The sequence below is a fragment of the Sapajus apella genome, unplaced genomic scaffold, assembly GCF_009761245.1.
Source record: "Sapajus apella isolate SASKATOON/1434 unplaced genomic scaffold, GSC_monkey_1.0 scaffold90, whole genome shotgun sequence".
Classification (NCBI taxonomy): Eukaryota; Metazoa; Chordata; class Mammalia; order Primates; family Cebidae; genus Sapajus; species Sapajus apella.
In genome coordinates this window covers 2,726,285-2,742,644 of record NW_022437030.1, presented here as the reverse complement: position 1 = coordinate 2,742,644, position 16,360 = coordinate 2,726,285, and the positions used below count along the sequence as shown (strand labels likewise).

The 16,360-nt window shown below is 51.9% G+C and overlaps 1 protein-coding gene across 5 annotated transcripts in view; it reads left to right on the top strand.

The window, feature by feature from the left end:
- ZNF423 (zinc finger protein 423) overlaps positions 1 to 16,360 on the top strand; it is a 359,366-nt gene that overhangs the window by 308,492 nt on the left and 34,514 nt on the right. For all 5 annotated transcript variants that reach the window (XM_032255644.1, XM_032255643.1, XM_032255647.1 and 2 more), the window contains one exon: positions 15,973 to 16,104. In XM_032255644.1, the coding sequence (XP_032111535.1) occupies positions 15,973 to 16,104 (132 nt within the window). The remainder of the gene's footprint in view (positions 1 to 15,972; positions 16,105 to 16,360) is intronic.

Sequence of the window (16,360 nt, the reverse complement as noted above, 5' to 3'; positions counted from 1 at the left end):
AGGGGCAGGTGGACAGGGAGTATCCCTGTGGATTTGAGTGCTTCAGCCAGCTTCTGAGAACATCTTACTCTTGTCAGGAGGGGCTCAGCCATGGAAAGTTGGGGGGTTCTCTGTTGTCAGCTGGACAGAAGGCCAGTGGGACTCCCGTTTTCATACTGGAGCTGATTTCCATCAGCAGAGAGACAACCCCTCCATGGTGTCTGGGATTCCTGCTTTTCGCAGCTCTGGACAAGGAGAAGGGAGCCATCCACATGGAGGCCGGGATAGGGCCCGTGCAGTTCCCCACCTGAGGGCATGGAGGCATGGACTGGATACACAGTCTGTTTTGGAAGTGGGGTTCAACACGCTTCACTAAACCCTGGCTTCTGGAATTTATTTTATTTTTTTGGAAACGGAGTCTCACTCTGTTGCCAAGCTGGAGTATAGTGGCAAGATCTGAGCTCACTGCAACCTCTGCCTCCTGGGTTCAAGCGATTTTCCTGCCTCTGCCTCCCGAGTAGCTGGGACTCGTGCACACCACCATGCCCAGCTAATTTTTTTTTTTGTATATTTAGTGGAGATGGGGTTTCACCATGTTGGCCAGGATGGTCTCGATCTCCTGACCTCATGATCTGCCTGCCTCAGCCTTTCAGCCTCCCAAAGTCCTGGGATTACAGGTGTGAGCCACTGCGGCAGCTGGCTTCTGAAATTCTAAATAGTCATTAAGGTACAGCTCTGGTCGTGCCTTCAGGGTGTGATTAAAGCATGAGGTGAAGGCAGAGTAATCAGCTTTGGATTTGCTTTTTCTCCCAAAATCTGAATGTACCATTGTGGGCCAGATGTGTTTGCTCATGCCTGGAATCCAAGCACATGGGGAGGCCAAGGTGAAAGGATTGCTTGAGGCCAGGAGTTTGAGACCAGCCCAGGCCACACAATAAGACCCCATCTCTACCAAAAAAGAAAAAAGGTATCGTCCCTCTAGACTAAGCCCTTCAGTGGCCTGTGCCTGTGGTCCCAGCTGCTCAGGGGCTGAGGTGTGAGCCTGAGAGATGGAGACCGCAGTGACCCCTAACTGCTCCACTGCACTCCAGCTTGTCTTAAGAACAGAACGAAACAAAACAACGTCGTGGATGGGATTCAGGGCTACAGTCTTTGCTGTGGCTGAAGGTTCTGGTTGGAAATTTTTTAGAATGCAGGATCTTGAAATGGGTTCTAGAGCAGTGAGCTATGAGCTAGATTCCCCAGCTGAGGCCAGCATTCTAGAGGCTATACATGTGTGTGTCCGTCTCTTGGTCATGTCCAGTGGGAAGGGAGGTAACTTCACTGCCCTTCGGTGGCACCAGGACACTGGTCCCTCACACTGGCCCTCTGCCCTTCCACCTGCCCTCTTAGAGCAGCTCCTGCGTCCTGGGCCGTGGGTCAGTGAGGCTGTCCTGTGGCATGACAGACAGCTCTGGCCCAGGCAGGACCGAGCTGCTGGCCTCCAACTCTTGCCAGCTCAGACATCTGTGGCATTTCCCCTTGAGCTCTGCTTCCCCACTCTGGGGCCCTAAAGGGCTTAGTTTCGGGTTTTTTAGGATTTCTGGGTGACTGTGTTGTCATACAAAGTATGTCCCTTGGCCTGGCCTCCCAGACTCCTCACATACTGGATGTGACAGTGTCTCACTGGTCTCTGTTACACTCACACCCCCCACACCCACCACCTTGCACAGTGCTTGCCTCGGGGTCAATAATAGCTGTGACAGTGATATTAATAACTCATGCTTTTAAGCCTGTTCATCTCTCCCAGCAGTTAGGTTATAGGCACTGTGATCATTCTCTTTTTACGTGGTGGGGAACATTGGCCTGGGGAGGTGGACTTCCATGATCCCACTGCTAGTGGGTGGCAGTGGGGGATTTGAACCCGTGAGATCCGACTCGGTGGCTACACTTCTGCTCATGTGCTGGGCCCCCAGAAAGCAATAGCTGAACACAGCTGACGAGCAAATGAGGGGGTGTGTCCAGCCCTGAGAATGGCATGGTGGCTGAGGTGGTATGGGGTTCCGGGAAAGATGCAGCCCCACCGTATCACTGCCCACAGAGCAAGGCTTGCTCCTGGGCATGAAGAGTGGCATCTGTGGACTCAGAGCCACGTTTGTGGGCTCCTGCATTTGGGATAGCATTGAGACCTGGACCTGAAGGCTCCAGGGCTGATGTCTAGAGCTGTAGGGGGTGGAGGTGAGGCAGGACTCTATCCATCAGGGGCCAGTGTGAGGGACCATTGTCCTGCTGCCACTGAAGGGTGTGGTCTATAGGGATGACACATCCCTTCTCACTGAACGTGATCAAGAGATGGACACACACGTGCAAGGCAAACTGTTAGCATTTACTGAGCACCTTGTGTTTGTCGGGCTCTGTAAGAAATACTGAAACAGTAAAAGAATTGCTTTTTCATTCTCAGATAATGTGTTAGCCAGGATTGTTTTGGTTGGAAGTGACAGAAAGTCAAGTGAACTTAAGCAAAGAGAAGAAATGTTTTGAAAGATACCTTTTTATTTCACATAGCTATGAATAGCTTGGGTGCAACTAAAACTCCTTTTTGGAAAATTGTGGCTTGGAGGAGAGAGGCAAGGCATGGAGAGCTGCTTGAATAAGAGTACGGAATCCATAACCTAACCCTAGCCGTAACCCTCAAAACATGAGTGAGGCCCTGTGAGTGCAGCCTTTGGGGCAGGAGGAAGCTGGGTGCAGCCAAAAGTAGGGGTGTTAGGTAGGGCCAGTGCTGTCTGGCAGAAGAGTGCAGCTTTGTACGGGGGAAAAGGGAGCCACTGCAGGTTCTTGAGCAAGAGAGGAAAACGATGGCTGTGGCCTGGGGGGAATGTTCCGAGCGTTGTGTCTGAACGTGGGAGGAGAGACTGGAGCAGTCATCGTGAGGTGGTGCTGGGGGCGGAGAGCAAAGGGTGAGTTGCCAGGTGTCTGTCGCATGTGCTTTTTGATGAAGGTGTCTATGAAGATGTCTTTTCCAAGTAGGAAAAAGGCAAGATGCCAGCCAGAGCCGTACGGCGGGGTGTTTTCCTGCTACGGTGCGTGGGCCCGGCACTGCTCACATCTCATCACAGCTAACGGCAGCTGTTCCGCTCGCTGCGCTGGGCTGGAGAGTTGGAGGCTGCATGGAGGTGGCCTCCACCCCTGCTCCCCTGCCACTCAGCAGTGAGCTCGTTCTTCACCTGCCTAGCCCCCCTCTGCCTGTCCTTGCCTCTCGGGGTGGGGGCTGTCAGGAGCTGTCGGTAAGCTCTGCCTCTGTGGGTTGAGAGTGGCTGCTGGATGGGATCAGCCCAGACCTTAGGCCGCAGGCACCTGCTTGGTGGGTGGAGGCACAGCCAGAAACAGACAAGAAGGCTGGCTGGGCTCTGGAAGCTGGCGATTTTGTCTAAGCTGCCCAGAGGTGGCAGACCCTGCATCTGGTCCCTGTGTGCTGGGCCCAAACTATCTGAGAAAATGGTCTGGGAGGGCTCAGCTCTGGGAGCTGAACACATCAACAATCTAATGTGAGCTTAGGGCATCCCACAGGCCTCGTTTGGTCTCGATTCTGGGTCTATTGGAGGAAGAGAGAAAGGCCAAGCACTGGGCTGGGCCTCAAGCAGGTGGTATTTTGTTGAGGGAGCGGCTGAGGGAAGGGGAGAGGAGAGTAAACTAGGGAGGAACATGTGACCTCAAAAAAGACCTTTAGAGGCCCCGTGCACTGTGACCGTAAGCCTTGCTGTCTTATGTCACTTTTCAGCCGAACTGAAGAAAGACCTGCTTCCCCAGAGTAGACTCAATACTGGCATTAGTCTCAGAATCATGTGACTACTTGGAGTATCATTGATTTGAATGTATTCATTTATTCCATGTTGCGCCTGAATTTCCAATTTAGCTTCAATTTTCATTTTACTTGGGTCACAGCAAAAACCCGGCTCTCTGAGACATAGCCTGCAGAAGCAGAGCTGAGAAACCGCACAGACCAGTTAGTTCAGCATCAGAAATCTGAGCATTTATTTCCTTGATGAGCCATGGGACTCAGCTGGCTTCAAAGACTTCAAACTCAGTGGTGGTGTGGCCCGTGGGCTTCCTGACTGGCTAGGAGCCCAGGTGTTATCGATCCACCGTATAACCTATTGGTTCAAAGTTTTGACATTTGGGTTACATCCTTCAGAGAAACTTCATGGCTCTGCAGTGTTCCCATGTTCATCATTTTCTTACCCACCTTGGGCAAAGTGCCCACATAATTATCGGAGTGTAGGTTCACATTGAACGTTGGAGGAATTCACATCTAAGTGGTTTCCCAGGCAGGGCAATTGTTAGCAAGTGCTAACAGCAAAAGGGCTGAGGCATTCTTCACAGTATTTGAAACTCACATTCCAGAGCTCAATAAATATTTGTTAATCACTTGCTATGTGCCCAACGCTGTTGTAGGCTCTGGGATTATAGTACTGAATAAGACAGGGAGAGCCCCTGCCCTCACCTTGCCTGTATTCTAACACAATGCTTTCCAAATGAACTTTCTACAACAATGGAAATATTCTGTACTACCCAGAGTGGCAGCCACTAGCCACATTAGCTACTGCAACTGAGGAGCTGAATGTTTAAATATATTCAACTTAAATTTAAATAGCACAGGCTGGGCACAGTGGCTCATACCTGTAATCTCAGCACTTTGGGTTTTGGGGCCAGGAGTTATGAGACCAGTCTGGGCAAGATAGCAGGATCCTCTCTCTACTAAAAACACTAGCCAGGTGTGGCACTGCACTCTTGTAGTCTCAGCTGCTCAGGAGGCTAAGGCGGGAAGTTCTCTTGAGCCCAGGATTCAGGCTGCGGTGAGCTGTGATCGCACCGTGGCACTCCAGGCTGGGCAACAGAGTGAGACCCTGTCTCAAAAAAAAAAAAAAAAAAAAAACCCAGAAACTAAAGGGCCACAAGTGGCCAGGAACTACTAGATTGACAGTGTGGATCTAGCAGACACATACTTTTAAAAGCTTTTCAATAGAAGTCAGTCATTATTTTCTAGCCTCATTGTTTATTTTTTCAGCTGGAGGGTGGAGACGGCTCAGTGTCCAGTTAACTGGGTCAAGGTGACTTCAAGAAAGCGGTGAACTCCAGTTTCCAAGCTGAACTCTGGGTTGTTTTGCTTTGAGTATTAGTAACTGCAGGGGAAGTTCTGTTTGTATTTACCTGGATGGGGAACTTTTGAAAAATGTTGCTTTCTTGCACTGTGTGTGTGTGTGTGTGTGTGTGTGTGTGTGTATGTGTGTGTTGTGTGGGTGCATGTGGTTAACTGTCAGGCTTTTTGACACATTGCTGTTGCTCATTTTAAAAAATGATCATCTTAGGACAAAAAATGATGTTGGTTTTAGAGAAAACTCTTGTAGTAGAAGCAAGGGAAATTCATGTGTCCCTGGCAGGGTCGGTGACAGTAAGGGCTCTACAACCTGCTTGTCATGTTAATTGTGTATTATTAGAGGCCATTAATCTGACGATTATTAACGTGATGGATTTTTAGGCAATCGCCTTGTGAAAAACTTTAATCTGAAGATCGGTGATCTACATCAGTAGGTGTTTAATGTGTTAAGAAAGAATAAGCTACTTGCTTTTACCTAGTGGATCCCCAGGGGATATCGCGGAATCTTCATTTTCTGAGGCGATGGATCTTCAGTTCTTTGCAGGTAAAAGGGGATATGTGCAGAGGGCTGTGAAATGCCTTCCGGACATGTGCAGGCAGAGAAGTTCCGAGTTGTGTAGAACTCCAAGAGTTCTCCCTCCTGGGTTCTCAGCGAAGGCCCGCGTGTTCTCTTGTGTGTGGTTTATTTGACCATGCAGACATTTATTCTCTTTCTGTTAAGCAGCCGAGATAGTTACCTCCTGTCTCCTGGTGTTGTGTCTGGGACCTGTCTTTTCTTTCACTAAAGACCACCAGTCACGATTGCTGATCCCTCAGAGAGCGGGAGGTGGGTGTGTCCGCAGCATCATGGGAAGTTAGCAAGCAGGGCCCTCTGAATGGTGACGTTCTGTTTAACCATCATTTGAAACTCGCATTCCAAGCTCAATAAATATTTGTTAATCACTTGCTATGTGCCCAACACTGTTGTAGGTTCTGGGATTACAGTACTGAATAAGACAGGGAGAGCCCCTGCCCTCACCTTACCTGTATTCTAACACAGTGAGTTTCAAATGATGGTTAAACAGAACGTCACCATTCAGAGGACCCTGCTTGCTAACTTCCTATGATGCTGCAGATACACCCACTTCCCACTTGCAACTCAGGGTTGGCTCTCTGGCCATGTGGGATCAGCTTTCAGAGCTGGAAGGAGCCTCCACTGGTAATCCTGACCAGGCTGGGCCCTTCTGTCTGCAGTTTTTGGGCACCAAGGTCTTTGAGGTTAGGGAGATTTCTGCACAGGTCCAGCTATGGGGAAGGACTGGCCAAGGGCCGAGGGGTTGGGGAATGTATGTAGCCAATGACACCCTTGTCTCAGTCAGGCCCTGCTCTGACCTTCATGAAAATGGGAGTTTCAAGAGAGAGAAGCAAGAAGAACTATAAAGAAATAGGAAACTTGGGTCCAGGAGCATCAGAGGGGAGGCAAAGTCAACTCATGTGGCCCGAAGTAGGCAGCTGCAGTGAGCCCCAAGGGAACAAAAGGGCTTGAAATATGGACATGAGTTTTGCCATCGCAAATATGGGAGTGGTGTGGAGGTAGAGGAGGATGGGGATGAAGAAAGCTGACACTGACGCATTTTGAAGATGGAAATAGCATAGCACGTGCAATGAGAGGATGTGCAATGAGAGGGCGTGAAATGTCCCAGGTGCTGAGGGTCTTTAAGCATTTACTCGGGGTGGGGCCATGTGCATGGTTGGCCATATGCCCTGAAAGAGGAGCAGGGTTCCATTGCCTTGATGGCCCCCACGGCGGGATTGTATGTGCCATGTCACCTGGCCTGGGCACATACAAGCCTGGTGGAGTTTCAGGTAGAATCATGTCAGAAGTAGCAACAGCAGGTTGGGCGCAGTGGCTCATTGCCTGTAATCTCAGCACTTTGGAAAGCCGAGGTGGGCAGATCACAGGTCAGGAGTTCAAGACCAGCCTGACCAACATGATGAAACCCTGTCTCTACTAAAAATACAAAATTAGCCATATGTGGTGGCGCATGCCTATAGTCCCAGCTATTCGGGAGGCTGAGGCAGGAGAATCGCTTGAATCCAGGAGGCAGAGGTTGCAGTGAGCTGAGATCATGCCATGGCACTACAGTCTGGGTGACAAGAGTGATACTCGGCCCCCCTCCAAAAAAGAAGTAACAATGGCAGTGACAGTAGTACTTTTGGTGGTAGTATTACGATCTGTATTCTTTAAATTTTTTTTTTAATTTTTAAAATTTTGTGGTTTTGTTAAGAGACAGAGTCTCCCTCTGTCACCCAGGCTGGGGTGCAGTTGTTCAATCATAGCTCAATGTAACCTCAAAGTCCTGGGCTGAAGATGTCTTCCTGCCTCAGTCTACCACCTACCACCACGCCTGGTCAATTTTTTTTTACTTTTCTGTAGAGATGGGGTCTCGCTCTGTTGTCCATGCTGGTCTCGAATGCCTGGGCTCAAGTGCTCTTCCTGCTTCAGCCTCCCAAAGTCCTGGAATTACAGGCATGAGCCACTGTGCTGGGGATCATGATTTGTATTCTTTACTTGGCTCTCATTTACTCCCATAACAGCCCTTAAATAAACGGGGAGGTGGACAACTTTCTCCCCATTTAGCAGTCAGAGTCTGAGGCACAGAGGGAAGCGCTTGGCCCAGTGTCACCCTGGGTGTCTGCAGCACAGCTGGGATCATCCTCCACCTGGCCTGATTCTCAGCCATGTTTTTACCCACTCCCTGAAGGATCTCGTCTTGATGAAACAAGGGCGAGTGGGGGGCCGTCCGCTGAGCTGTCCTGTTTGCTGTGATGGGAAATCTCTCAGGGAGTTTACCCGGAATCATTCTCAAGCTTAACTGACCCCTCGCTAAGATCCATCTGACGTGGCTCTTGGGAGCAGTCGGTCAATGGAACCATCTGGAGTCTTCTGATTTGAGTTTCGAAGGAGAGAGTGAGCAAAGTACTTGTAACTTAGGAGAGCAGTGTCCCGGAGACAGGCTTTGGCCAGATGGCCTATCTTGACATGGAAACCCTGCGGTGAACGCTGGGGTGGTCGAGCCAGACAGCCCTTCCCGGAGTATGGGACCAGGAGGGAAGGCCTCTGTCCTCCTCCTTTCTCAGCCTTCCTTTCCTGAACCCCATTGCAACCCCCAGGTGTGGAAAGTGATGCACTTCCACCTGGCCTCCTTGTCCAGCCTCTGGCAGAGGGAAGACTTGTCAGATGCTGGAATCAAGGAAGGCAACCTAGTGATCAAGCCAGGCTGTGAAACCACATGTCTGCATAGCAGGCGAGAGGGCAGATCACAGAGGCTGCCCCTTGGTGGGCCTGGACCTGATGCTGGAAGGCAGGAGAGCCCAGTCTGCTGTGGTCAGCAGCAATGAAGGGCGGGGCTGCGGGGCGGGGGTAACCCTTCCCACCCACACCCACATGCCCATGTGTGGAATTGACATTCTGCCCAGAAGGGGAATTCGGTCTCCCTCTTTCTCCTGCTATCGGGTAGCGTTGGTTTGCACATGCGATGTCGGTTTATTGCGGCATCGGCAGCATTGTTGAAGGGGGACGTTGGTGGGTACCTGGGTAAATAAGTATAAATAGTTTTCTTTCTGATATGTGACCGGATTATTTTCCAGTTGATTTCAAGCCCTGGCCCCAAGTGGCCCACAGATCAAAAAAAGATAAGGGTCAGTTACAAGGTTGAGCTCATTCTCCGTTGCCATGGCAACTGACCTCAGGCAACCCTCGGAGGACTACACCCAGCTCCCCAGGTGATGTTTTTACTGTCCACGCCATCAATCCCAAGCCTTTCAAAACTCAGACTGCCTAATTGTCAGGGCTCTGTTTTGAAGAGGCTCTGGATCCCCCGTGGGGCCCGGTTCAGGCTGCCAGAGCTCATTTAGAAGCCTTTGTGAAACACTGGGGACCCTACGATGGGTCCCTCCCGGGCAGAACGGCCTGGGAAGGTGCCCCCAGGGGGAGGAGGAAGGGCACAGCCCATCCTCCAGCATTAATTAGGAAAATGTGAGCCCAAAATGGGGACAGTGTGGTGGGCTGTGCCTTCAAGCCATGGCTGAGCAGTCTTGAGTGATGAGGACACTGGGGGGTGCAGAGCCTGGTGGTGGGGGTTGGGGACAGCGGTGATGGGGGGATGGCTTGGGGGAGTATTAGCCACCTACCTTCAGAGTCTCCAGCAGCCTCTTCAAAGACACTCGCATCTTTTTCATCCCAGTAGTAATTGCAGGAAATTATTTTTCATTGTTAGTTGATGACTTTTCAGTCTTTTGCAAAATGTGGACAAAAAGTGACTAGAAAACTTCCCGCCTTTTTGAGAGATCCTTGCACATACTACATTGGTCAAAGCAGTGGGACAGCTTTCAAACCCAGCTTCAGGACAGCGGATTCCAATAAGATCAGTGTCCCTAAGCCCCTTTTATAGAGCTCACTTGTTCTCAAGCCTTAATGGATGCCCCAAACATGGCAGCACCTTTAAAATGCTGCAGCTCTGGGGCAGGCCTGAGACTCTGCATTTCTCTCAAGCTTCTAGGTGCTGCCAGGGCTGCTTGGCAGGCAAATGAGTCCCCCTGGGCTGCCAGGGCCGGGGGTGATGGAGCTCCCATGGTCATCCCCCGTCACCACTCACCTGCTCCCAGCTCTTGCCTAGCCTTTGACGAGGGATGCACCTCAGACCCTGATTTCTCCTATGATCCTGGTTGACTCCCAGCCTAATTGTCACTCTCCCCTTCCCCTCAGCCTGGCCTGGTTCATCATCTCCTCATGGCATTTAGTGACAGATCAATAGATAAACAACCTGATCTGGCTGCCCAAATATTATCACCTGCCCTCCTCTATCTGCCCAGGGGTCTTTGTTTCTTACAGGAAACAAAGGACAGAATCTCCCACCAGCCCAGGTTCCTAGCTCCTGTTCCACACTATTTGTAGTTATCTACTGGGATAGTGTCAGAGGGGTCCTCTCCTGGGGTCACCCTCACCTCACCCTCTTGCCTCCACATTTGCCGGGATGAGTGCCAGGACCTCTGCTCCCGTGGTTCTTTTCTCCAGGGAGCCTGTGCCTCGCCCATTTGCAATGTGTGTCTGAGCCCCAGGACCTCAGGACTGGACCTGATACGAGGCGCTGTCTGCAGGCTGAGCCCTTGCTGCTGTGGAGTGCCAGTCTGGGGTGTTTATTTCTGGGGCCGGCAGCTTGGTCAGGCAGCCTGTGCATTCCCTGCCTTACTTCCACCTGCAGACACACTCGTGGAGAGGAGGTGCAGCCTGGACTGTCCCATGCTGTCACATGTAGGGCTGCCTCCTCCCCTTCCTCAGGGAAAGCCCCAGCCTCGCTGCTGGCAAGGGGACACCCAGGCTCAAACATGAAGACGCAGAGGGCGGCTCTGTCTTCCTTCTCACCCGGATTTTTTGGGCAATCAGGGAGCAGGAGTGGCTTGCTGGGTCCTAGGTTTTAAGTCTTGTGGCCATTTCTTGAATTTTCTAAAGCCAGAGAGGGCCGCTGGGGATGGGGAACAGCAGGGCTGCTGTCCCGCCCTGCCCCGCCACCTCCCTGGTAGTGGCCCTGCCTCTCTAAGCATCCCTTCCTCTTCTGTCAGCTGAGGGAGCCCCTCCACGCCTGCGGTCTTGGGGCAGGCTGTTGTTCTGTGGGGTTCCAGGAAGTGTTACTGGAGTTGAGGTTTTATAAGCCATGAGTCCTGTGAGATTAGAGGTGACCATGGGGCATAGTGATGGCATTTACCAGCACCCACATCCTACTCCAAGCTCTGTGCTAAGTGCTTTGCATAAATTGCCCATTTCCTGCTCATCAGCCATCTCCCCGGTGCCAGATTCTGTGTTAGGCACTGGTGACATAGCAACGGGCAGAGCAGCCCTCATGGCGCTTATATTACTCTGGCTGTGTGCCAGAGGGAGGCAGGGAGGGAGAGAATGAGAATGAATTAGACAATGAACTCTGTAATGTACCAGGTGGTAGTAAGTGCTATCCAGGAATTAAAGGTGGGCCAGGTGCTGGAAAGGATGCGGGCATGTGCTGTGTTAGCTGGGGGTCTTGAGTAATTCCTTTCTGAGGAGGTGTCCTTTGGACAGACCCCTGAATGAAGTGAGGGAAGGCATGTGGGATGGTCTGGGGTTCTCAGCAAGGGCAGATGTCCTGTGGCCGAAGAAGCCTGTTTGGCTGCCGTACAAAAGCCCTGTAATGATGCTGCCTATTTTCTAGTGACAGAAGCAGAAGCTCAGAGAGGCTAAGTAACTTACTCAAGTCTACACAGCGGGTGAGTGGTGGAATGAGGGCTCAAACCCAACCCGGCTCTAGCTTTTGTGTCCTTCGTTGCCACGTCCTGGTTGTAGGTGGCTACTCATGCCCCTTGTCAACACCAGTTGGTCCTTTCTTAGACAGGTGTATGCATTAATGATGCCACTCTGGGGTCAGCTTTCCCAAGGGGGGTTGCTGCTAAGAGAGGGGGTAGGCAGGGACCATCCATTGTGGCTGGAGCAGGTCACGCATAGTGCACAAGAGGCTGAGAACAATGCCCCGTCCATACCCCGCTGCAGCCCGCCGCTTCTCCCTCCCAGGCAGCAAATTATGGCCTCCGAATGTGTGCCCAGGCCTGCCTTTGACATCAGTGGGGCCCACCTGAGCTTCACCTTCAGGATTCTGATAATCAGCTCTCTCTCCTCCCGGCTTCCCCCAAGACCCATATGGAAATAAGTATGTGTCTGCCAGGGATCAAATGCTTTTGGAGACAAAAGTCGGGACCAGGGACATTACAGAGAGCTATCATCTCGGCACGATGCTCTTCCACAAAGCCCTCTGCTCCTCTTTTGGGCTGACACAGTTTCAGCCTGAAAGGTTCCAGCAGGCTGACTTGGTTTTAAGCAAAAGCACATCCTATTATTTTTTTGAGAAATGAAGTGTAAAATTAACACTTATTATTCCTGAGCAGAGGAGGGAACAAGGAGAGATGGGGACTTTGGGATTTTCGTGCTTGCTGGGTTGTTTGTTTGGCAGTTTGGGTTTTTATTTATTTTTATTTTTAAAAATTATAATAAATCAATAGATTTCCTCATACCAGCCTCGACTGATGGGGAACAGGAGGCAAGATCTGAATTTCAGCAGGTGAAATCTGCATTTCACTTTACAAATGAGCGGGGCTGCATAATTCACTTGAGTTGTGTGGGTCTCTCTTATGGATGCCTGTCATGTGCTATAAAAAAAAAAAAGGCACTGAAAAGGAAGGCGAATGATCGTGCGTCTTAACTCACAGAATCCTCCAGTCCCCACGCCGGGACGGAGGGGCCTGCGGGCTCCCAGGCAGCTTTGTCATTCTTCTCCAAGGTGTCGGCCAAGCACCAAGCCATCTTATATAATTCAGGGAAGCGATTCTCGGAGGGTGCCGCTGTCTGTGGACCCTGCATCTTGGGATGGAATGAGAGGCTGTCAGCACCTGCCGGGTGAGAGTGATGGTGCTAGCCAATTCTATCAATATCCATGGGCTGGCTCGCATTGGGTCACTGGCTCGCAAAGGAGTGTTTGTCACGCTAACTAGGGCAGCCCCTCCCCGCCCTCTCCACCTCCCGGCCCTCCCCCTGTTTTCCTGGATGGGTTCATAGGCAGAGGTACACGTAATGGACACCCAAGGGAGTACCTCGAACCCCTCCAGTGGGGGAGAAGGCCTGTCTTCAGAAAGATTTGCAAATCAAAAGGTCTTGCCTTGAGTGGGAGAGAGTCCCAGCTCTGCGGGAACCCCTCAGGCTTTATTCCACCCCCTCCCTTCACTTTTACTTTTTGCTTGTTTTATTTCTCCTCCCCTCTTTCCCCAGGTTTGACTCTTAAAACACTGTGGGGAGAGAGAGAAAAGGGTCCCGAGACACACAGTGGTCTGCTGGGCTCTTGATCTAATTAGCCTGGAACCTCACTTTGACACTGGTTTGGGGCTGTGATCTGCTTGTTTGGGCCCTGGACGGCTTGCAGCTCCGGGACTGCCTGACTGTGCACATATTTATGAACGTGGGCGCTGGGTGTAGCTGCGGCTATGAATCAGGGGGGACCGGCTGATGTATTGCTCGGCACTCGGAGAACGGAAAGTGACTGTCAGACATGATTTCTCTGATTTATAAGTTGCAGGAGGCTTCTTTGTCCTCTCGGTGTTTGTGTATCAGATGGGCACGTCGCCATTCACAGCCAAGTGGTTAAAGGGCCCCGCTCGGCGGAGAGCAGTAAATCCTCTTTGCCATCTCAGCCCCCAGGACCTCTAGCTGGGCAGGAAAGAGGGCCCAGCCTGGGGGCGTATCTCCTCTGTGAGTGTTTCCGAGACCCTCCAGCGCAGGAGCCCAGGAAGGGCCTGATGCTTTGGGGGCCACAGGAGGAGAAGACATCGTCCATGCCCATCACCTAATTGACATGGTCAGAAAGAAAGACTCACATGGTTTCATGAATCAAGGGTTATTGTGCCCAGTGGCGGGGTAGTCATGTCTGTGCGTGCACATGACTTGGAATACTCAGGGCAAGGTGCCTGGAGGTGGTGTACGATGGGGGGATACATGCATACAGGGATGGTTTTGTACCCGCTTCTGCACCACCCCCCCACCGTTGTGTTACTTGAGCAAATGGTCTCATTCTCTGAACCCATTTCTTTTTCCCAGAAATGCAGTTTTCCAAGCAAGCTGGGTTATTTCTGGGATTCAAATATGTTACAAACTATTATTACAGAAAACTCTGCACAGTTGTCAACTTCACATACCCCCTCCCTCCTTAATGTCCAAGGGGCATCCTCATTCTAATAAGGTCACATGTAAGGGTGGTGTCTCATTCATTACTTGAACCTACACCCTGTGCCAGGCACTGGGCAATATTTGTGCAGGGAGCAGGGGATGCATTGGGGGGGTCTTGCAAGGCAGCCCTCACACACTGGAGGCCATCTCTAATTATGATGAAAGTCTCCCCAAGGGAGGCGGAGGACGTGTGTGGGGCCTGTGGGGCGAGTGTGCTGAGCCCGCCCTGTGTCCCACAACTTGTCAATGAATTCCTTTTCCGCTAGTATAAATGGAAGAGCTGTTTCAGTCTCTGTCAGGTGCATGTGGCCTAGTTGCCAGGGCTCCAGGGGCATGACAAACACCCGGTAGATTCCAGCCAGTGGGCTATGTGGGGCAGGCCCACCTGTGCGCGCACGTGTGTGTGTGTGCGCTTCTGCGGAGGGGTACCTGGGGGTGTGGGGGATGGCTGGGCCAGGGGGAATGCCTGCTGTCTCTGCCAGCCCCTGCCAGGGCCTGGGGACCCAGGGACTCACCAGGAGCCTCAGCCCATCTGTGTTCGTGACTTGCCACCGGCAGAACCCCTCCACTACCTAATTCTTGCCTTTAAGGGCAAATCAGAGCACCTGGCACCTTCAGTGAGGCTGGTTCCCTAGGGAAACCCAAAGGGGAACCTATGTCCTTGGCTGTCCCAGATAATACTCTCACCAACACTGACATGCCTGGCAGTAAACACTTATTGAACACTTGCTGTATGCCAGGGTCTGTTTGAGACCCCTGTGTGTGTATTAGCTCATTTAACTCTCATAGCAACTGTCAGAGGAAAGCAGTTATAGAGTGTTTCAGACAGAGAAAGCCGAAGTCCAGAGAGGTTGTGTGACTTAGCAAGATCACCCAGTAAGTGGCAGGGCTGGATTCCAGCCCCAGGGTGATGTGAGGCTGAAACCAGGGGATTCCTCACCCCCACCACTGACCCCTGGGCCCCTCTGTCCTCCTACAGCCTGGGAGCCAGGGAGGATAGGCAGTCCCCATCTTACTGCACATGAGCTGGCGCCCACGGCATGCTACGTGGGGCCAAGGAGCTAGAATTTGAACCCGGTGCTGCTTGATTCTGGACGAGGGCACCAGAGCTTGGAGCCTCCTCGACTCTGTCAAGGCTGGTGCTCAGGCACTGTGTTGTGTGTCCCCTGGCACCTTTGGGTGAAGGCTTGGGGTCTTAGCGGCTCCCACGAGGGGAGATGGAGGAGCTGTGTTCTGGTCTGAAGCAGGATGGCGAATTTGCCCGTTGTCTGTCATCCACTGTATAGATCATTTGTTTAAAAGAAAAGCAAATAAAAAGAGCGTTTGGTGCAGTATCTTCCATGCTGCCTGTCACTCTCGAAGTACAATCCTAAAGTCCTCTAGAGGCTGACAGGGCCCTTCTTGTGCATCCCTGTGGCCTCTCTGACCTCACTCCTGGACCTCTGAGCTCAGGCACTCTGTTCTCATGCTGGGCTTCAAGCCTGCTCAACACAGCATGGACCCACCTCAGGGCCCTGTCGCCACCCCTCTCCTAGCCACATACTGACATCACCTCCTGATGCTGCATCGTGTGCTGATGATTTTATTTATCATCTGTCTACCCCACCACCAGAACTGGGCGAGAGACATCATTTGTTTAGTTGCCTAAAAAATCCTTAGAGCAAATTTCCTGGCACACAGTACATGCTCAATAAATATTTGATTGGAATTTTAAAAATCCTGGTTGGACTCGTTTCTCCATCCGGTACCCTATCCTGGGTGCCTCTACACAGTGACACTGTCTTGGGAATCAAGCTGTTGACCGTGGCCCACACACCTGGCTGCTTGACCAGCAGGAGAAATCACAGCAAATGGCACCTCCAAGGGCCAGATATTTGGAGCTGGCCCTCTGGGGTCTGGAAATCTCTAGGGGCAAGGCCATACAGAGCCAGGATGAGTCTTGGTGTCTGTGGTCCCGTCACCAGCCTCATTGCTGGGGATTGGAGGGGGGTTGGCCCTGGGGTGTATGGGGGGCCTTGTGGGCGCCTGTCTGGGGGACATGGCATGCTGGTCACTGACTGGTCATGGCTTTTCCTTGCAGAGGAAGGCATCAACCATGAGTGTAAGCTGTGCAACCAGATGTTCGACTCCCCAGCCAAGCTCCTCTGTCACCTCATCGAGCACAGCTTTGAGGGCATGGGCGGCACCTTCAAATGCCCCGTGTGCTTCACAGGTAAGGTACCCAGCGTGTGCCCCTCGTGGGATAGAGGTGGGATACAAGAGCTCTGCCTTGTCATTGCAGGATCCGAGTGTGTGTTCCTTTCTTTTTCCTTGGCGGGCCTGGTATAGTCCAGGACTCCGTGGGGGATTCCCTGAGGGATTAACAAGCCGCTTGCCCCACGTCCCTTGGTGCAGAGCTGACACACGCCCTCTTTCAATGCTCTCTGGCCTCTCCTAATCGGCAGGCTGGGTGGCACCCTCTCCTCACC